This window comes from Neovison vison, chromosome 8 (assembly GCF_020171115.1).
Source record: "Neovison vison isolate M4711 chromosome 8, ASM_NN_V1, whole genome shotgun sequence".
NCBI classification, from domain to species: domain Eukaryota; kingdom Metazoa; phylum Chordata; class Mammalia; order Carnivora; family Mustelidae; genus Neogale; species Neogale vison.
Window position 1 is genome coordinate 136,774,586 of NC_058098.1, and position 21,099 is coordinate 136,795,684.

Here is a 21,099-nt window from a genome sequence, read left to right on the forward strand (position 1 = left end):
TTCACATCAGGGCATTAAGTGTGTGCTCGGATCTCCAAGCACTTGCAGTGGAAGTGCTTCCTGCGGTGTTGACTCTGTCCTCCGGGTGTTCACCTTGATTTTCTTGTTAGCCCAGCCTGAGGGTGATTAGGGAGGTAACTTTTCAACTTTAGAATGCTATTTTACAGGGTAAATGGAAGTGATCTTTGGATTATGTGCCCTAAAGCTTCAGGAGGAAGAGTGTGGGCCTGGTGTGGGGTGCAGATGTAGTCCTATCTGTGTTTTATGCTAATGAACCCATATCGATAAAGATACATATCTTAATATTACAGAGAGTAAAACCCTTAAATTATAACTTTGATATGCGTGCAGTATGGTGTATTCAGTTTAGGAGCCTTTTAAAAAGGCCCTGATGATTTGAAGATGTGGGGAAAGCATCCTGTCCTTGCCTCCCACCGCCTCTCTTTTGCAGACTTTCATTGAGGTTAGGGACAGTCAGAGAAGGTTTCTAACACAGATAAAGACAACTGTGTGAGCTGAAAACACACACTTTATGTGTTTTCACGCACAAAGGGGAAACATCATGATTGTGCATTTGAAAATTTTTGTCGGAATGTTGATCGGGTCACCCTGTCAAGAATCCTCCATCGCGCCTTCGGCTCAGGGCGTGATCCTGGAGTCCCGGGATCGAGTCCCACATCAGGCTCCCAGCTCCATGGGGAGTCTGCTTCGCTCTCTGACCTTCTCCTCGCTCATGCTCTCTCTCACTGTCTCTCTCTCAAATAAATAAATAAAATCTTTAAAAAAAAAAAAAAAAAAAAGAATCCTCCATCGGGCCACGTCCTGCTTCTTCGGTACCAGGAGGAACAACTTTCAAAATTCTTATCTTCGGGACGCCTGGGTGGCTCAGTTGGTTAAGCAGCTGCTTTCAGCTCAGGTCATGATCCCAGCGTCCTGGGATCGAGTCCCGCATCGGGCTCCTTGCTCGGCAGGGAGCCTGCTTCTCCCTCTGCCTCTGCCTGCCATTCCGTCTGTCTGTGCTCACTCTCTCTCCCTCTCTCTCTCTGACAAATAAATAAATAAAATCTTTAAAAAAAAAAAAAATTCTTACCTTCTCTCATCAGACAGTGTTGTCTCTCTAGCTCCTGGAAGCTGGAAGTCCTATCTTTGTAAAAGCTACGTCCCCTGATAAAAATTCTGCTACAAAGTGGTGTTTGTAAAATGTGCCCCTGATTTGCTTTTGGGCGGCTTGCTGACCCGGTTCTGGGCCTATCATCAAAGCTTGGTTCCTTTCCGGAAATACTTAGAGTTTTTTTAGAAATCTCAGACTGTTATGAGACAAAGTTTATATGACTTGTTGTTTAACGTGGTTGTCTAATTAAAATGAAGCCCTTAAAAACTAGGAAAGAGCCCCTCATAGTATCAGTGCTTGAGAGAGTTGTTTCGTCTCTCAGCAGTTCGTTAGTCTTGCCTTTGAACTGAGTTCTGCAAACTGTCAAGAGCTTTAATAGCTCTGATGACTTCTGATGTGAAAGCCAGTGTGGTTTAGTTCTGCTCTGGCCCCAGTGGGAATTTCTCGGAGGCAGACAGTGAAATCTGTTCCCGAGTATGGCAGCCGCTGCTAGTGTCACTGGCCCGGGCAGTAAGGAGGCTGCGGTTCAGTCCTAGTGCTGGGCCCGCGGTGCGCAAGGACCCACTGGGTCAGGAAGCATTATCTGGGCCTTATCCCAGCTTAGCCATTGATTTGGGGGTATTAGTTCTCACTAAGAGTCGGTTCACCCTCGCACTGAATCTGCGTTGGGCTCCCTGTGTGCGCAGGCGTCTGGGAGAGGCCCGGCACCCTGGGGATTCACTGGGTTTGAAAGGGTCTGAGCCATTTTTCTTTCAAGTGTCGTTTCCCGGCTGTTGACTCTCCTGCCAGTTTTTCACTGTTGCCTTAGAGTCTTGTACGAACGTCCTTCTCTTGGATTCTGGGGCAGCTCAGTCCCGTGTGGTGTGCGACATCTCCAGGCCGAGCACGCTCCCGCCTGGCCGCGTGCGGGGCAGTGTCTTAGCCTGCAGGTTTGCTGTGGACCGTGCAGGGTACATTTTAAAGTAATAACTCCTCTCTCTAGGGAAAAGATAGAGCCATGCATAGACACTGGGTTGGATCAGATCCGTTTAAACATGCCAAGTACTCTTTTTAATGTTTTTTTTAGTACCAATTAAAGATTGTTTTTGGTTTTTATTACAGTTTTAAGCACATGGTTTTAAAGACTAAATGTTTCTCCAGGGTTTGTTAGGAACGAACCTGACTATCCCTCTGTCCTTCTCTCCCTGCCCTCCTGACCTTCTCCCCCGTTTGCACCTGTCCTGAGACAAATACTTCGGCCCTTTTAGCAGATTATTTTCGTGTAAAGTTCCAAGTCTCTTAATATTGCCCCAAGTGCTCCTTCTTGGCCAGTTATCTCGCATCTTTCGGTGACCTTCCCTCCCGATAGGGTCTGCTGCAGCTTGTTCAGCGCTCGGCGCTTACCTCGCCGGAGCGGTGCACGCTCTCGTCCCATTGCGGGCAGAGACAGGTGCTGTCCGGAATCACGTTACCCGTCCAGCCTCCGTCTTCTGTGATTTAGTGGCTGGCCTTTTGTTTGTTTTCTATACGTTGATCACTGGTTAGCCCTCAGTCCTTTGTTTGTTGTCTGACTCTCATCTCAAGGTGTTTCTGTGAATATTGGTTGTTACATTACTTTTTCTTTTCCTGACGGAGTCTCTTCTGCTGTGTCGGCCTCTCTGTTCTGGACTAGCCATCTCCCGAGCGCTGGTTCACGGTCAGCGTCCTGGGGTGCACTCCACCTCCGCCCTGTGTGGGAGGCAGAATCAGAAGGACCTTTAGTTTTCCGAAGGAGTGGATTTCCAGCCCAGACAAGCAGGCCGTCAGTGTAAGGGTCAAGTGAAGAGATTTTCAAACATGTAGGTTCTCAGCAACAGCCAGACATTTATGTGCATGTTTTCCTCAGGAAGTTCTTTAAGATGCTCTCCTCCCAAGTAAGAGAGTAAGACAAGGACTGGGAGTCCAGAGAAGCCCCCGCGGATGGCTCAGAGCGGGGGTGGGGCCCATCTTCCCTCCGTGAATCCAGCCCACAGTGCCGGCCCATGGGGCCCGTTCAGTCCAGAAACTTGGGCTCTTCCGTGCTGGGGGATTTTCTTGGGGAAAAAATTTTTTTTAAGTAGTTTAAGTAGATTTTCAAATCTCAGGTCATTGTTTATATTTAAGAGTGAAGGACCTAAAACAACTTAATGGAAACTCTGAGGTGGGGAGACAGGACTCACCACTCAGGATGTGGTGACGCAGCCAAACTGTTTATTTGGGGACACTTCAGATTGCAGCATCTTTTTGGCGTTCTCTTGGCCGGTCAGATTCTCCTGCTTGGAGGGTGATGGCCGGGCTCCCAGCATCCTGAGAACTTTTGTCTTAAGGGCGTGAGGTGTGGGACCGGGGCAGCATTGCAGCCCCTTTGTACCAAATGCTTCTCTTGCCCTCAGGGTGCTGCTTCTTTCCCTCCAGGGAAGAAGCCTCTCCTGGGACAGGGAGGATTGAGGCCTGCCTTTCTTCTTTCCAGAATCACTGCTCCTGTTTCTTTCTTGTCCTCCTTACCCTTAAGGGTCGTGTCTTTTTAAAGCTCATTTTCTATTGCTTTACTGGGGTTTTAGCAGAGATTAGAAGGAGATGCCTTTGTTCAGAACATCATCTTTACCCAGAAGTCTGCACCACAGACCTCATAGCATTAAATTTCATAGACAGCATTGAAGGACTTGACTTGTTTCAAATGTTAAGGATTCCTCCTATGTTACGATGTTGAGACAAAATATTCATAGGAAGCATCCTACTCAAATCTACAGCTAATACTTCTTTGAAGTAGCGCTGTGGTAGGAACAGTGCTTTGAGATGTTTTTCAAATTTGAATGGCAGGTGTTTAGCCCACGTGCGTGTGTATTTCCAGGATAGATAGCTAGCCAGACGCTTCGAAACCCACCGTAGTGCGTCGCGAACTACATCTGAGACTCCTCCTTTAAGTCAGCTGTGAAAACAAACGATTAGACTAGGAAGAATCTCCAAGGGAAGTATTTTTATAGCTAGGTCAGAAAAGTTATTATTTTATAGTTGTTCATCCAAAACATACTTGTCTTTAGGCAGTACAGTTTATTTGTTTAAAATTAAGAAGAAAGGGGCATCTGGGTGGCTCAGTGGGTTAAGCCTTTGTCTTTGGCTCAGGTCATGATCCTCAGGGTCCTGGGATCGAGTCCTGTATCGGGCTCTCTGCCGAGGACTCGCACAGCGGAGTTCTCTCCTTGTCATCCAAGAGCCCCAGAGCACACTTCGAGCTGTCACCTGTCCCCTCCTCATCCTTCTCTTCCCTAGGAGTGCCCCCTCACCTGTAGAATAAAGGGCCTGGTGTTACGATGTTGATGTCCTTTACACTCTGGCCAGATCAAAAAATGCATTTTCAGATTTTGTCATTCTTGTGTCATCAGACTGTTCACCACTTCTCGATGGGCTGGAAATGCCTTAAGCTTGGTCTGTTGGAACCCAGTCACCTCTCCTCCCAGGTGCCACATCCCCCAGTGAGCCCTTCTGACGTGTCTCTGGTTGGAGGTACATTTTACCTCTGCTCTTAGGGCACTTTCAGCTTCGCTCAGCATCCTTCATCTGGTACCTTGGAGCCTCCAGTCTTTTGTTTCTGCTTTTTTCTTTCTCGTTAGATTCTGAGCTAGCACCTTGGGATCAGGAACTAGATCGTCTCTCTGTTTCTCCCTTGAACCTAAATCTGTCTTGGAAATGATATTTAATCAGGGAAGGCTTGTTCAGTGTATCTTCAATATATATTTAGTATGTCATAGAATTTCAGGTTAAGGGTTTATCAGATTTGGGGTACATACCTCTAATACACAGCCCCAGTTCCTTAATGTCTTACGACTCACCAAAATTTTGTGTAGCTGTATTCCAAGGACCACGCTCAGAAATCCACTGCTTACAAGCAAGCACGAACAGCTTAGCTTTTCCAGTGCGCGTTCAAGTGGTTTAATTTACAAACCCTGTGAAATAGGTTGATTTACCTGATTTCCAAGTCTGCAGCAGATAAGAAACCATAGGAGAGCCCTGAGTGTAGAAGATTGTCATGTGTCTATGTGAGCAGCTAAGCTTATGGTGCTGTCTAGAAAACTTTCTGTTCAAGAATGGTACAGTTAGAAAGGAACTTAATGTTGGCCCCAACCTATTCAAATGGGTCTCATTATCAGTTTTATTGTGTCAAAAAGTTTACACTGTATCCTTTGTGAACAATAAATGGCCTACGGAAAAAAATTGATGAGGCCTTCCTGCAAGAGATGGAAGCTTCCCTTATGTTTCCAGAGAACTCACTTAGAGTCAGGAAGCTTCCACCCGCAGCTCCCACCATGTTAATTCTTGCCTTATTATTGTTCTGTATTTCCTTTCCCAGTTTTGGCATATGAACTTGGAAAACTCACTGATTTTGTTTCTACATGTGTAATAGCTATGCTTAAAAAGCCATGTTTCAAAAATACATATTTCCTTAAGAAGTGTTTTTTCATGAGAAATGTTAATTGAAGAAAATTCTTTCCAATGTAGTAAGCGTAAATTTAAGTCAAAAATGTTCTTTCTTTGCTCATTATGTGTAATGGTCAAGTAATACGTATTGTCTGTGAAATAGATTAATAGAATCTATTTGCAGGTAGGAGACAAAACCCAAGGGTAGTTTGAAAGTTCTGGAAACTAGTTCTAAAGAAGTTTCCTAATAATTTGATGTGCCTTGTACAGCTTATTAATTTAGAATTGGCTGAAATGTTTTTAGGACATCTTTCTGGTCAGATTTTATTCATACTAACTTTAAATTTCTACATTCTTTTTGTCATAGAGCCTTCCTAATATTCTCACCGATGATCGGTTTAAAGTTATGTTTGAGAACCCTGACTTCCAAGTGGACGAAGAGAGTGAAGAATTTAGGCTTTTGAACCCACTTGTTTCGAAAATAAGTGAAAAACGGAAGAAGAAACTAAGACTCTTAGAGCAACAAGAACTTCGTGAACAAGTAACGTACTCCTTATCATGTTATATCTGCTGCTGTTTCTTTAACATAAAGTTTTCTGAGTAAGTCAGAAGAGCCTTCGGGACACTTGGGGTGTAAGTGGTTTGCACTTCAGCTTGGAAATAGATCTTCCTTAATTAAAGGGATCCCCCCCCCGCCCCGACGCGTGCAGTGTCACGTACCCTGCGGATGACGGCAAGTTGGAAGAGAGTAACAGGTCGCTGTTCGGTGGGGGAACGGAGCTGCTGCTTACTATTTTTATTTTCAGGAAGAGGAGGAAGAACCGGAAGGAAAACCAAGTGATGCGGAGAGTTCTGAGAGTTCAGATGATGAGAAGGACTGGGTCGAAGAGGTCAGGAAGCAGCGCAGGCTGCTGCAGCAGGAGGAGAAGGTGAAGCGGCAGGAGCGGCTCCGGGAGGACCAGCAGACGGTCCTCAAGCCCCAGTTTTATGAGATCAAAGCAGGCGAGGAATTCAGGAGCTTCAAAGATTCTGCCACCAAGCAGAAGCTGCTCAAGTGAGTAACCCTGCTCTCGGGGCCTCGCCGGGCTGCGGGGGCCTCGCTCTTCCTTGCGGCCATGTGGCCCTGAGGAGGACATTTTGGTCTTTGGAGTTAAAGCACCGCAAGGCTTGAGGGGACGTACACTGGTCTCAGTGGTGAGGACTGTTACTAACCCTCCGAGCTGGTTTCCATAAAGTCAGGCCCAGGGCCCGGCCCTGGGAGAGTATTGGCCAGTTACGTAAGAACACGTCTGTGCCGCGCTGGTCACACGCGTGTGTCGTCCTTGCTTCCTTCCGTCCGCTGCGCTGGCCCGCAGGTGCCTGTTGGATTCTATGCCCTACGATCAGCACTTCTCCGTACAGTGGTCATTGGGAGGCAGCAGATTCTTGGCATCTTAGCAGAAAGCTATTTTTCTTAATTAGAATTTCAGTTACGTTTATCCGTATCTCAGCTTGCCTGATTACTTGGTTACTTGGAAAATCTGCCAGATGTTTTAAGCCTTTTGCGAGAATATTGAGAGATGAGAAAGAGTGGTAGTCTGAACTAGTCCAATACATAGACATAGAAAGTGGGATGGTGGTTCCCCAGGGCTGGGGTGGGGGAGATGCCACTTCAATGAGGTACAGAGTTTCAGTTTTGGATGAAGAAGTTCTGGAAACGGATAGTGGTGGTGGTGGTTGCACAGCAACATGAATATATTTCACCTCAGTAAAAAAGTCAACACTAAAAATATTATTTTGACTCTTAGAGTTGTAGGCGGCTAAGTAAGGAACAAACTAGGTCCTCCACGTCAGATCGTGTGCAAGCCGTAGGTTAGGTAAGTCTCTGCTCTGAGAATTCCGGGGCTGAGTATTAATGTGACAGGCGGACCTGGTGGAGAATCTTATGAGAAGAGCCGGAAGGTCTGGGGAGCCCAGGGGAGGAGGAGAGGGAGGAGGGGTCTGGCGGGTGGTTGAGGTACGGGGTCGGGAGCAGTACCAGTTCTCTACCTCACTGCTCCGCTCCGGGCTTCCTGTTTGGAAGGTAGGCTTTTCCGGATGCAGGCAGTGGGGAAAGGGTGGAGAGGACATCGGTGGACAGGCTGAATTGTTTCCGGAACGGAGATACGGCTAGTCCTCATCAGCTCACCAGCTTCTAGCAAGTAACTGGGAGACCCAATGTTGAGTAAATCCTTCAACTTGGAATCCAGGAGCATCTCAAAATTCTGGTTCTAACGAATAAAAGATCGGCTGGTGAACAAGGAATCTAGTAACAGGGGCTATATCTTTGGAAGGTATCTTTACCACTCTTTTCTTTTTCTTTTTTTTTTTTTTTTAAAGATTTTATTTATTTATTTGACAGAGAGAGATCACAAGTAGGCAGAGAGGCAGGCAGAGAGAGAGGAGGAAGCAGGCTCCCTGCTGAGCAGAGAGCCCGATGCGGGACTCGATCCCAGGACCCTGAGATCATGACCTGAGCCGAAGGCAGCGGCTCAACCCACTGAGCCACCCAGGCGCCCCCCACTCTTTTCTTTTAACAGCAACTTCCAGGAGGTCACTTACATAACATGCAGGTCAGCTGCTTACAGCGTGCAGTCCGTGCTCTCTGGTGTATTCACAGAGCTGTGCGGCTGTCACCACGACGCATCTCTCCCAAATGAGGCCCCGTGCCCCATAGCGTTCGCCGCCGTCTGCCCCCAGCCCACCCCATCCCCAGGCGGCCACCAGTCTTTCTGTCTCCGGATTCGCCTGTTCTGCGTGTCCTGTCAGTGGGACCATACACTGTGCGCCGCTCGCACCGGCTTCCGTCTGGTTCGTGGTCGTCTGCGCTGGAGCATCTGTCCGCCCTGCCTTCGCTTCTGTTGCCGAGAGCGCTTCTGGTGTGTGGGTGGACCCTGTGTCCTTCATCGATCGCCGGCGGATGGACCTGTGGGTTGCTCCACGTTTCGGCTGTTGTGAATTATGCTGTTGTGAACGTTGGTGTGTGCGATCTTACCAGATCACTTCGTCTCTCCGGGCGGCACAGCTGGGAGTGGAGTGGCGTACGTAGCGTGATGCTTCACCTTTTGAGAAGCTGCCCACCTGCCTCCCAGAGGGGCCGCTCCATTTCACGTTCCCGCCAGCAGCGCGGGCAAGCTCACATTTTGTGCACCCGTCGTCTCGAAGGTTCAGCTGGGAGTCCTGCTCAGAGGAGAGGGAAGACCGGTTGTTTGTAGGTTTCCGACTCTGTGCAGTGTTTCTTTGGTAGGTTGTCGGCTGGTTCTGTCTTGCTCTATTTACTTGGCCGCTGGCTCCTGACTCGGTACTAGACCCAAGTGGGGACTTGATATGGTTTTGTAGAATTGTGACTCTCTTGTGCCTTGGCTCAACTCCGGAAGTTCCTTTTCAAGGCTGGACTGAGAGAGGACCCATTTGCTCCCAGCCCACTGGCCAGGAAAACCTGGGGACTGTTGTCTTCAGGTAAGCATGGAAACGTGGTGATTTGGGGGCAGGAAGGTGCCTCCCGTCGTTTCTGTTCTGCCCATGGGTTGTAGCAGGACATTAATAAGAGAAACAAAAGGATGGAAATTTAGTATTTAGTGGATAAATAATAGCCAAGTTAATATACTACAGTTCAACATTTTTACTCCGTTAAACTTTTTTTTTTTTCTTTTGAGAGGAGGAACTGTGTAAGTGATAGTGCTTCATGAGCCGAAAAGGAGAGTCAGTCCTGCTGCTTAAAGTAATAAGCCTTTGGTATAAACAGCCTACAGTTTGCTGGCTTTTTGGCACCAACTGCTCACTGAGTTCTAGTCTTGACTGGATTATTTTGGCAAACCCTGAACTTGCAGTATCTTTGTGTTGTTTAATGAAGCATTGAACCATTATCCTTCAGAGAACCAAAGTGACGCCTTTTGCTTATTCTTTGAGTTACCACGAGGCAGTCAATAAAACACAGGATCAAAACGGAGTGTATTAGGTTTTAAAGGTTCACCTGGACTTGCCTAACTTTAAAACGTTTTCTGCAAAGGGAACAGTGAATTACGAACCCGAACTCTGTACTTGAGTGAGTTGTCCTTTTTGCTTGGCCTGGTGACATGACGTCAGACCCACACCTCCGTGTGGCAGCGCGTGTTTGTGTCCTGACGGCACTGGGCTTTGTGAGTGTCTTCAGCCGCCCGGCGGCCTCGCTGGCTGCCCATTCATCCGTCAGACCGTCGCCGAGTGCCCGCCCGGGGTGAGCGGTGCCGTCCGGAGCCGGGGCTGGAAAGGCGAGCGCGGCCCTCAGGACTGCAGCCTCCCCGCTCCCGCCGCTGCTCTGGACGGCGCAGGGCCACGTGGACAGTGCACGAGAAAGGAAGGGGGTTAAGTTTTGGAGACTGAAGGAAGTTTTTACAAGAGGTCGTACTGACACTGGTCGAAGACAAAGACAAAAGGTTGAGCACCCACAGCAGGGTGGCGGGGGGGGGGGGGATGGCGGGCGAACAGGGAGCACTGCATGAAGCCATGGGATGTGGTCGTGGCCCTGCGGGGGCGCGTCGAGTGACCGGGGAGCGGCCCACACACGGCTAAGCCACTGAGATTACCAGCAGCAAATTTCTTTCCAACCCCATCCCCGAATCATGTGAATACCCACGTAATAGCTGTCCATGTTTGTTACAGAGAATAAAAATAAAAATTTAGAGGCATAAAAGTCCCTCTTTCCCAGAAACTGGTCATGAAATATCTCAGTTTGAGAGAGAAACTGCAGGGAGGGGCCCCTGAGCTTAGCTAACAAGACTGTTCAGTCAGAAGTAAGTGATAAAAGCCTGAACTGTGGGGCGGGGAGGACCAAGCAGCTTAGCGCCAAATTATTCACAAGACTGTCTAAGAATAAGAGAGGAAAATGGGCTTACAGCTCAAGGTTGTTTGATTACTAACTTAATAGCAAAGAAGAAAGAAATGGTCAGGCAGTGTTGAACTGTCTGGCCGTGTTGCCACCAAGGTCAAGGAGATGGAGTAAAAACCAGGTTTAAGGTTGCAAGCACTGAGCCGGCTATCAGCCCAGGAAGTGTGCAGTGCCGCGTGTCTTGGTGACGTTCAGTAGGGAATCCGAGACCCAGGGGATGGGCCGGAGCCCTGGGGGTGAGCAAGCAGTCCCGCGTGCTTGTGGCCCACTCGAAGTGTGCAGAGCGCGGTGAGGGTGAAGAGGGGAGCCCCTGGCAAGCAGCAGGTATTTTTTGAGTCTGTGGTAAAAAGCGCACACCTGTCCTTAGAACGATATACCTGCACGCAGAGCGCTGCTGCCTGTTTTATAGGTGTCGCCGGTGAAATTGACCGCCAAGGGCTAAGGGTTCCAGTTTGGAAGACAAGCGGAGGAGAAGGAGGTAGTAAAGATCACTAAGGAGTTTTCAGAGTTGGAGGCGGAAAGCTGGAAAGAGCCAAGCAGGGAGAAAGGGTGTGGCACAGATGTCAGAGGGAGCCCCGAGGGCCACGGGTCAGAGCAGAGCCACGCTCGTCTTGCTGGGACCAGCTTCTTCAGGCATCAGCCCAACTGTTGGAGGGCAACGGACGGATGAATGAATAGAGATAATAAATTGTGAGCGGTTAATGTGGATGATTCTTCCAAGGAGTTTGGCAGAAAAAGGAAGGCATCAAAGCCAACAGGTTGATGGGGAACGTCTTGTAGGCTTAGGAGAGCTAGAATGTGTCAGTGGGCGGGGAGGGATTACCTGTGGCGAGCAGACAGTGATGCAGGAGACCGAAGGGACAGCTGAATTCAGTAAGCGGTCGGGAGGAGACGGGCCCGGGGTAAGGAGGGGGCCTCAGAAAGGATGGGGGTACACCCTCAGCCCGAGAGGAGGCCGTCAGGATGGATGGGTAGAAAGTGGGGCAGCTCATGCCGCAGGCCTGTCAGGAGCCTGGGCAGTGGGCCTCTCCAGTACCCGGGGCAGCGGCCGGTGGGGGAGGCTCTGGCGGGGACGTGCTAGGGAGCCTGGAGGAGAGGTCTAGAACGACACGGCTTCTAGGCGCCCAGGAGCTGGGGCCGTCTCCCCTCCCCGCCCTGCCAGGTGGCCCTTAGGTGGGAAGGCCTTCTTTGAAGCACCTAGCCTGTGGTCTGTCTTGGACATTCAGAGATTTCAGAGCCATTTCCTGCCTGGAGGAGCTCATCTTCTTCCCCAGGTGACCTGAGTACCCCTTGCGTCGCTGCTTATCATGCCTGCAAATTTATCCCTTTGTGGGCAAGCTGTGGCTCGTTTTACTCTTCAGCTGATTTTCCTCACTGCCGGTGAGTGAGAGCTGAAGGAACATGGTCTTATTTTTTTTTAAGATTTTACTTATTTATTTGACAGAGAGAGATCACAAGTAGGCAGAGAAGCAGGCAGAGAGAGAGGGGAGGAAGCAGGCTCCCTGCTGAGCAGAGAGCCCGATGTGGGGCTTGATCCCAGGACCCTGAAATCATGACCTGAGCCGAAGGCAGAGGCTTTAACCCACTGAGCCACCCAGGTGCCCTGAACATGGTCTTACTTTAACAGAAGCATTTTTAAATCTAATTTTGAAAGCAGTTTAATTCCAGAGTTGCACTTAGAAAACCAAATCTCTTCTTATTCAAGTTGATACGCACTCAGGTGACCTGTAAGCCTCTTCCACTGTAATACGTTAAGAATGTAGAATAACAGGTGAAAGTCTCCCTTTTACCCCCACACTCCCTCCCGGAGGTCACTGCTGTGTGTGCCTTTCTAGAATTCAGGGGCTCCTGTGGGGGCACGCTCACGCGTGCGCAGTGCTGGCTGTCCTCTCCTGGATGTGAATGTCCCTCTCAGTCCTGTTGCCAGCGAGCCGCTCCGTCCACGCAGCGATGAGCGTGGAAAAGTTTTCTTTGCAAGTGCGTGTGGGCCTCCCAGTAGCTGCACTGCTGGTTCATAAGGCGGACGGGCCATAACGTGTGTCAGCGTTCCCTCGGTTGGGAGGTTCAGGTTGTTCCTAGTTTTCCTCTTCCCCTTTTCTGGTTAGGAATCCGTACAGCTGTGCAGGGATTTCTTCAGACTGTACCACCCAGTGCCAGAACTTGCTGGATCCCAAGGGGTCACATCGCCCTGGAGAGAGGCTTCGAGCTCTCCGCACTCTTCCCAGCATGCCTGTTCCCCACACTCACGGCAGCAGGGGCCGGCAGGCATCTTTGTGACTCGGAGCAGAGCTGATCGATGCCGGACGCAGATAGGCTGGTCACTTTCGTCCGCATCTCCCGACACGGGCGCTTCGAGGAACGTGCAGACAGACAGGAGGCATTGAGATGGAGTTTTCGGTGACCTGCGCGGTCTCTGTAAATACCCGTCGAAGGTACTCGGCTCTGAGCAGAGTGTTTCACATTTGCTTTTTCTCTGTAGGTTCTGCTTGTCCGCTGCCTGCCTGTTCCTTTGGTGTGGACTGTGGAGCAGCGCGTCCTTTCTTTTGGGTTAAGTCCTCCGAATGCTGAACAAACACACCTGCCTCCACACAGAGTGCTTTTAAAAAACGCGGTGGAGGAGCACTATTTCCTGGGGCATAAAATAAATACCTAATTTGATGTTTCCCCTTGTACTTCATGCCTATTTTTTTTTAAGATAGCGTTTCTGAGAACTCTGGTTCTTCCCTCCCCCCTTTAGCCCTGTCCTTTGTCCTGTGCTAGAAAATTCTATCCTTTCAACCTTTGGAAAGTTGACAAAGGTTGGAAGCCCACATCTGTCTTCTTAGCAATCCCCATAAAATGGTGGGGGGGGGTTGGTCCTCATGTGACTGTAGCATTTTTTTCTCTAAAGTTCTTAACCTTCCTTATCGATGTCACACCGGGTAGATTTCTGCATTTTGTTCTTCTGTTACAGCAGACCAATTTCAGATGTCTGTCTGCTGCTTAAATCAGCTCTGGCTGGATTCATTCTCAAGTAGCTGGCTTAGGACCTGCTGGTTAGCAGCCACATACCGTAAACCGACTTTCAAAGGGAGGGAAGTGGAACTCGCTTTAATGTAGAAATCTCCACGTTCAGTGCCTGTGTCTGATCTTCTGCCATGGCTCGTTCTAAAACTCTGCTTGTCTTTCCAAGCAGCCCAGACAGAACAAGTTTTTACAAGTGCGCATTGGAAGTACATTGAGAGAAAACCAGAATTCATACACCCGATCGTGGAGGAAATAAGGTCATTCTTAAAAGAGTAGTAATTGCCCACAATTTACTTGAAAAGTCACTTTCTTCCCAAATTAGTGTTTGCTGTGTGCCACCCTGGCTCAGTGGCTCCATAGCTCTTCTGAAGCCATGAAAGGAAAAAACGAGAAGGGCACGGACAGGCTCAGGAATGCGCTTAGGTGGACATATTTCCCCTCCGCGTTGGAGCCGCTGACACTTGACGTCTGCGTTCTCGCTAAAAAGCCAACCTAAACCAGAGCTTCGTTCCATTCCGGCTGTCGTGTGGAAGCTTGTCATTTGGAAGGCTTTGTGGACGCATTTCCTGCACAAAACGGTATAAATCAAGTTTGGTCTGACACACTCCTGGAAACCAGAAATGCTTAAATTGGAATCCTGGTTTTAGACTCCAAGTCCTCACGTGGCCCGGGGCGAGTCATTTAGCGCCTCGCCTCCCTTCTCGCCATCTATAAAGGATAAATACTTGTGTCTCAGGGATGTTGAAAGGATTAATTAGTTCGTCTGTAAAGCACTTTGAAGATGAAAAGTACTTTAAAAGTGCTTCTTAATAACATTATTGCTTAGAAAAGAGTGCCACTTTCATGCTAACCACTTCATGTCTCAGGTTAGGTAAAGAAGGCGTGTTCGGGACGTTACTGCTCGTCGTAAACGGAGATAAGTCTCCCCTGGTGCGGACATCAAACATTTCCTGCGGAATTTCAAAGGGGCACCGCTTTATCTTGCAGGCCGGTTAGGAGAAGGCTTCTGCTCAGTAATTAGTTATGAAGATCATATTTCAGGCAAAAGCAAACCCTTCGCCCAATTCAGCCATTTCTAAATTCAGTCAGGTGTTTTTAAAGGTCACTCGAGAAGGGCACACTCAACTCTGATCGGTACAAGGAGGATCGGAATGGGAAGCGTTAACCTTTTTTTGGAAGAGGGAACAGCAGACAAGAGAGAACCATATTCTCTTCCTCTGGCTTCCTGGGCCCCCTCCTCCCGTTTCCATCACAGGCACCCATGGGTGTTGCCACCTTGGCCGGTTCTCCAAGTGTCAGAGCTGCCATGGGAAGTCACCGTTTTTTGCCCTCCAAGCCCAGTTCACAGAAAGGGCCACGTTCTGATTTTCTGCTAGAACATGAGTACTGCGACATGCAGGGAACGGTCACGTGTGCCAGGTACAGACTAGACGTCTTGACTGCAAAGCCGGGTAGGTGGTGGTTCTGGCGCGGAGGGCAGCCAGGCCGCAGCGGGGGCCTAGAGACCCTAGAAGTGTGTGGAAAACGGGATCAAGAAACGCGATGAAATTTCCACTGGGGGAAGAGTAATTCAAGTATGAAAGCGGAAGGAAAAGGCACCGAGACAAGCAGCAGTGAAGTGAACAGACCGAGTGGAATTTACCCACCGAGCTTCCGTTTGCCGTCTGTGGTCAGAAGGATTCATGGCCCGGGGTCCGCACGGTGGGTGGGGAGTGTCGCCCGGGGAGCTGAGAGCGGGTGAAGGGCGCCTCCGGACCCGCATGGCGCTTCTCCCTGGCTTCACCTGGAAGACCTGCCCGGAGTCTTCCCTCGGAGAGGTGGCTGGGCAGGAGCGTGAAGCGCTTGGCTGCCTGCCTGGTGTGGGGCCTCAATACAGAACACTCCAGAAATGCCCGTGCCACTGACCGTGCCAGTCCGTCACGGGCTTCAGAAATAGCTCTCCTCCCCCTCCCATGGCGGCTTCAGAAATGTGATTTAGCGAGATCAGGAGCGGCTCTTGAAAATCTATTTGGAACCACCATTTGAAATACTAAACGAGCGGGTGTTTTGGCAGCTGCTGTTTCTACTGTGTAGCTGCTGAGCGTGAGCCATGACGGTCCGCCCCCGTTCTTCCCGCGGTCGCCGTCCGGGAATGCCATTTTCCGTCTCTCCCAGAAGTGGAACAGATTTTCTTCATGTCATTTGTTCTAATTAAAACTTGTTTCAAATGCCAAATCAAAACAATGCTAATTAACGTGTCATTCTCTTAAATCTCCTTCAGTAAAACCCTTGAAGATCGTTTGAAACTCGAAGCAAAAAATGGCACGTTGAGCGTAGCAGACACTACAGTCGGCAGCAAACAGTTGACATTCACATTAAAGAGGGTAAGTTTTCCGATGTGATTTTGTTAATTCAGGAAAGGAACGTAGGCTTCCAGTAGCGCCGCGCATGTGTCTGACCTCAGCATGGCCTTCCCAGGCTCGTCCCCTGTTGAGGTAGCCATGTTCCTGTTCTAGCACTTTTTCTGCAGCCGGAGCCCCTCCGGGACTGGGAGCGAGCCCACAGCTTGGTGGAGGCTGAGCCCGAGCGGGGCCCCTGCTGTCCTGACGGGGCGGGCCCTCAGCGACCCAGAGCTGGCAGTGCTGGTGTGGGGCGGGCTGTGGGGTTTCTGGGTCGCTGGGCAACCTCAGTGCAGCCTTGTAAAGTGAAAGCCCTGACTGTCCAGGGCTTAGAATGCGGGGTAAAATGCAAATAAGATGCCTCTAAAATTACTAGTGTTTTGCAAAAGACCAAAGAAGCACTAATAAGTGCTTGGCCCCATATTGGGGTCTGGCAGAGGCTATGAAACTGTGTGGGAAACTGTAGCAATTTATGTTTGATTTTACCTGTTTGTATCATTAGAGCAACAAAATTACAACTATCAAATCTCAGGTTTAGGAATAATTAGGGATTTGTTCAGTGTCCAGTAAAAATCTCCTTTGATACTAGGTGTGTGATTGATTTAGGTGAAATCTCAGGTTTTCCCAGGATTTTTGTGTATACTTTTTTTTTTTTTTAAGTAAACTGTACTCCCAGCATGGAATTTGAACTCACGACCCCACCATCAAGAGTCACATGATCTACCGACTGAGCCAGCCAGGCACCCCTTGTGTATACTTTCTAATGCGTGACTGGATGTAAGGGGAAAGTTCGTGCTTTAGTATTATTTACAGTTGTTCGGTGGCAAAACTAGGATTAAGGCCCAAATCCAGTTTTCAGGGTTCCTGTACTGCAGTTTCTCACCAGACCATCGGCCAGGCTGCTTCTAATAAGGGGTGGGGCTGACACACGTCCGCATCCCCCCTTCTCTGTGCTGGCGACTGTGGGTGAGCAGCTGGGGCAGGATGGCGAAGCAGAGGGAAAGGAAACTTGGTAGATGAGCTACCTGCCCTCTCGGTCATACGGGACTGGGCACGTAGCGCGGATGTCGTCTGCTGCGGCCTGCCAGAGAGAGGCTGGTGAGCGTCCCTTTCCGCATGGGGCTTTGTCTGTGGGACAGTCGCTGCTGCTTCCAGGCTCCTCTGGAGGCTCCTGCCTTTGTGGGGAAGGCCCGGCAGGACTCTGCAAAACATGCTGCTGCCGACGGAGAGGGGCTCCCGGGAGACTGCTCCCCCAGCAGACCCGCGGGGACACGCCCGGGACGGCTGTCCACGCCGACGGTGCGGAAGAGTGTCTAACGGACGAGCTTCCGCACCTGTTCATCTTTATTTGGCCTGTCGCTTTCCAAAATTATGTGGACAGGAGGCACCTTGGGGGATACTTCATAACGTGACGAAACCAAATATTAAGTCACCAGTGCAGGTTGATCCTACAAGGGCCCTGATACCATAGTTCGGTGAGCCCGTGTGCAGGCTCCTCCGGGTTTCTGGGTGTCCCATCAACAAGTGTGTACCCTGGGGTGTGTGCTGTGGGGACTCAGGGCGAGACAGACGGGGCCCTTGCTCCGCAGCTGTCCGTCTGCTGAAAGAAGGACACACCCGGCTGTGTCCTTACGGTGTGGCAGGTGCTCCAGCAGAGGACGCAGCGCTGTGAGGGTGTCTGGTGGGGCCGGACCCAGACCGTAGGGCCAGGGAGGGGGAGGTGCTGTGAGGTCGGGTCTCTGAGCTGCATGGGAGCACTGAGGGGTCAGGCACGGTGCCAGGCAGCGGGTGGCACTGAGGCAGCCTTGCTTGAGGATCTGAACGAGAGTCCGTGTGTGTCGGACGAGGTCAAAGGGAAGAGGGTCAGACGGAGCGGAGACCGCGCGGCTCCAGCCCGGAGGGCCGTGTGAGGTGCTTACCGGAAGTCCAGGTGGGACCGTGGGAAGCTGTTGAAGAGCTGGAGTTAGCAGAAGACTGACCCTCTTTACTTCTGAAAACGGACCAGCTGTTGCCCAGGGGGTGGAGCCAAGCGGCGGCTCTGGGGATATGCCAGGAGGAGCCGACGGGGTGGGATTTATTAGGACTCTTGAAGAATAGTAATACTCAGAAAAAGCACTTAAGGAATTTTTCAGAGCCCCAGTCTCACCAATCGCTCTCCATCCCCACTACTCCGTTACCTCTCAGCATTTTCTTTTAAAAAATGAAACAGTGCCCGCTGGAGGTGAATGGGGACGTCTCCTTCAAGAGCAAAATACGAAGGAGGATTTTAGGTGCGCAGAGTAACACAGGTCAGCATAAAGCAGTCTCATAAGGGGACTAAAAGGCAAACTTCCCAGGTTTTAGAACTTATACCCCACCAGTGCTTTCTCAGTTTACCTTTTGTGCAGTTCCAGCGGCTGGGAATATCTTTCTGAGCTTTGCATTCAAAAGTTGGTACCCTCAGAACCGTCAAATGTGCTTTTAAAACCAGGCGGCTCTGATCTCCATTTTGGGTTCTGCACTGGTTCTCTTCTCTCTGAGAACTGCTGCTGACAGCCACGGGCCTCCTTGGGGTGGACGGGGCCACCTGCTCGGCCAGCACGAGCGTCCCCATGGGAGGCATGCCCTTGGATCAGTCAGCCCGCGAGCCCGTGTGCCCACGCCAGCCGGGGACCTGCAGGCGACTTGTCTGCTGAGCCCTTGTCCAGGCTTAACAACAGCAAATCTCGGGCTTCCCAGGGGAGTTGGACTTTTTGAAAACAGCCAACGATTCTTGGGAATCTGTTCTGGTGATTGATCCTTAATTGTGGTGGCTTATAATACGCCTTCTGTAAATGCAACTGTTTGTGTATGTGTGTGTGTGTTTGGGGCAACGTAAATAAACCATTGGTCCTGGCTAATGCCTGGCTCGGTCCAGCGAGAGCGGAGTCTGGGGGCCAGACTACATGCCCCGAGACCCCCGGGCAGCTTGGCTACCTCTGCCCGGCTGTGTTGGCGGTGTGACGGGGGTATTCTCATGGTTACAGAAGGGGGTGTCGGTGTTTTCTTTCTCTTTCTCTCTCATGTAACTTTCTCCCTTAGTCCGAACAGCAGAAGAAGCAGCAGGAGGCTGAGAAGCTGCACCGACAAGAAAGGAAAACCCTCCGTCGCTCAGCTGGTCACCTGAAGTCCAGACACAGACGTGGCCGGCCGTTCCACTGACTCCGTTCCACTGACTCAGTCCTGCCCGCGGCTCGGGAAGAGCGCCCAGACTGACCGTCATGGCAGCACGCGGAACAGTTCACGGAAACTCTTGGTACCTGGGCACGGTAAAGGTTTGGCACCTGTCCCCATGCCTTCTACAGCAGACTTGGGGACCGCCCAGTCACCCGCACTGGGCAGTGCGTCGCCCCATGACCTCGGGGCATGTCTGTATGTCGTGTCGTTGTTCCCTGTAAACACTGTCTGTTTCCCCCCGGTTTTAATCAAGTGAGGCCAGTGGTGGTTTTCCAACATTGTGAAATGTGTACCATGAAATGGAAGGTTATTCTGTTGTAAAAATGCAGATCGGCCTTGTTGTAGGCGCGTTTTCCTTGCGGGGCCTGCTGCCCTTCGGTCTTGACGCCCAGGAACCCGTTCCTGTCTCACCGGAGTTGTCGTGGGGGCCGTGTTTGCATTTCGGTAGTTTGTGACTTGTTTATGTTGGGGGGTAGAACATTTTTATAAAAAGAATATAATTTAGTAATAACCTAAAAAATGGAAGCTACTGGTCATTCTCTTTTAACTTTTTACAAGATTAAATACAGATTTTCTTTCTTTTTTTTTTCTGTTTTTTAAAGTGCAATTTGAGATAAACTGGCTGGAGAAAACATTTACAAAAATAAATACCTTCATTTGAATAGCTTCTTTGAGAAAGAGCCATTTTTTAGTTAATTTGAAAATTGAATTCGGTCTCCCTAGTTCTCAGGAATCAATGTGATTTTGGAGGTGTGTTTCTTTACATACAGCTGGGACGGGGGCTCTTTGGCCTCTAAATGATGGAATCGGCTGGAAATGCGCTCCACGCGAAGGGAGAGAGTGCGGGGGACCAGGCTGCGGGCTGTGTCACCAGCCGCTGCGCCAGGCTCTGCCGGTCGGTCGCTCCTTTCTTCCTCCTCCTGTCGCAGCGCTGCTCCTTAGGCCGTCAGGTCTCCCCACTCTCCTTCCTTGGCGTCCTTCTCTCCTGTCCCTGTCGTATCTGTGTCGCTTCTGTACAGACATCTGTCCACTTCTGAGAGGTGCAGCCCGTTTCCAGAAAAAAAGATGTGCTTGGCTGTGGTGTGTGTGTGTGTGTGTGTGTGTGTGTGTGTGTGTGTGTGATGTGTGTGATGTGTCTGTGACGTGCTGTATCTGGCATGTGTGTGGCTATGTGTGTGGACAGACACCGTCACCAGAGTCTAGTTACCTGGGCACCCACCAGCTTGTGGTCCGGGACCAGAGGCTTCACCTGTTTCCACTCCCTGCTCCTTTGGCCTCCCGTCCCCTGCCTCCTCCCAAAGGAAGGGGCCTCAGCTCTTGCTTGTCTCTGTGTCCACGCTGATGGCTCCCTTAGAGGGAAGGATTTTGAAAGGTAAGGGAGGCTGCCACTGGCCGGAGTGTGTCCCCAGGGCTGGGCGGTTGTGCTGCAGACCTGGATCCCGGGGTCAGGGCCTTCCGCATACCTGCCTGGCCTTCCTGGGGCGTCTCTCTCCCTCTCCTTCCTTCTCTGTGGGAGGCCGTGGGGGGGGGCTCCCTGTGGCGTGGGGAGCCGGTAGGCCATGGCTCTGGGTCCCAGGCGCAGTGGCACGAGCTCGCGGGGCGTGATCGTGTGCTCTGTGACACGGGGCTGTGTGTCCAGGTGTGGCCGGGGCGAGGGCCTGGGACGCTGGCAGCGGAACCACCCGGCCCAGGGTGCGATCCTGGCCCTGCTGCCCACCAGCTCTGGAATCTCGACTGTTGAGCCTCCTTGAGCATCCGTTCCTCCTGTGAGATGAGCCCAGGCCTCACGGTCGTGAGAGTGAGAGGCGGGCTCGGTGGGGACAGCACCGAGCGCGGCGTGCGGCCGGAGAGTGCTCCCTAAAGCTTGTCCGTCACCCGCCGCCCTTCCCGCACCTCAGCACACGGCCCTCCGAATCTGAGGATTTCTTAACACCGAGGCTTTTCCAGGGCGGGGTGCCCCTCGGCTTTTGTCCTAGGGCATTCCTGAAAGGGCCGGTGGAGGACCTGAGCTGCATCCGTGTTGGCCGTTCAGGGGAAGCTTAGCGAACAGACTTGCACAGAAACCGGCCCCGGCCCCGGGGCTCCCTCACCAGTGCCTGCAACACCCCGCC

At 50.8% G+C, this 21,099-nt stretch overlaps 1 protein-coding gene across 1 annotated transcript in view; it reads left to right on the forward strand.

The window, feature by feature from the left end:
• The window catches only part of NOL10 (nucleolar protein 10), an 85,545-nt gene extending 65,895 nt beyond the window's left edge, over window positions 1-19,650 (forward strand). The window contains exons 18-21 of the mRNA XM_044262078.1: window positions 5,892-6,065; window positions 6,331-6,578; window positions 15,676-15,778; window positions 18,854-19,650. Coding sequence (XP_044118013.1) covers window positions 5,892-6,065; window positions 6,331-6,578; window positions 15,676-15,778; window positions 18,854-18,973 — 645 coding nt within the window. The 3' untranslated portion in view covers window positions 18,974-19,650. The remainder of the gene's footprint in view (window positions 1-5,891; window positions 6,066-6,330; window positions 6,579-15,675; window positions 15,779-18,853) is intronic.
• Window positions 19,651-21,099: the final 1,449 nt, after the last annotated feature.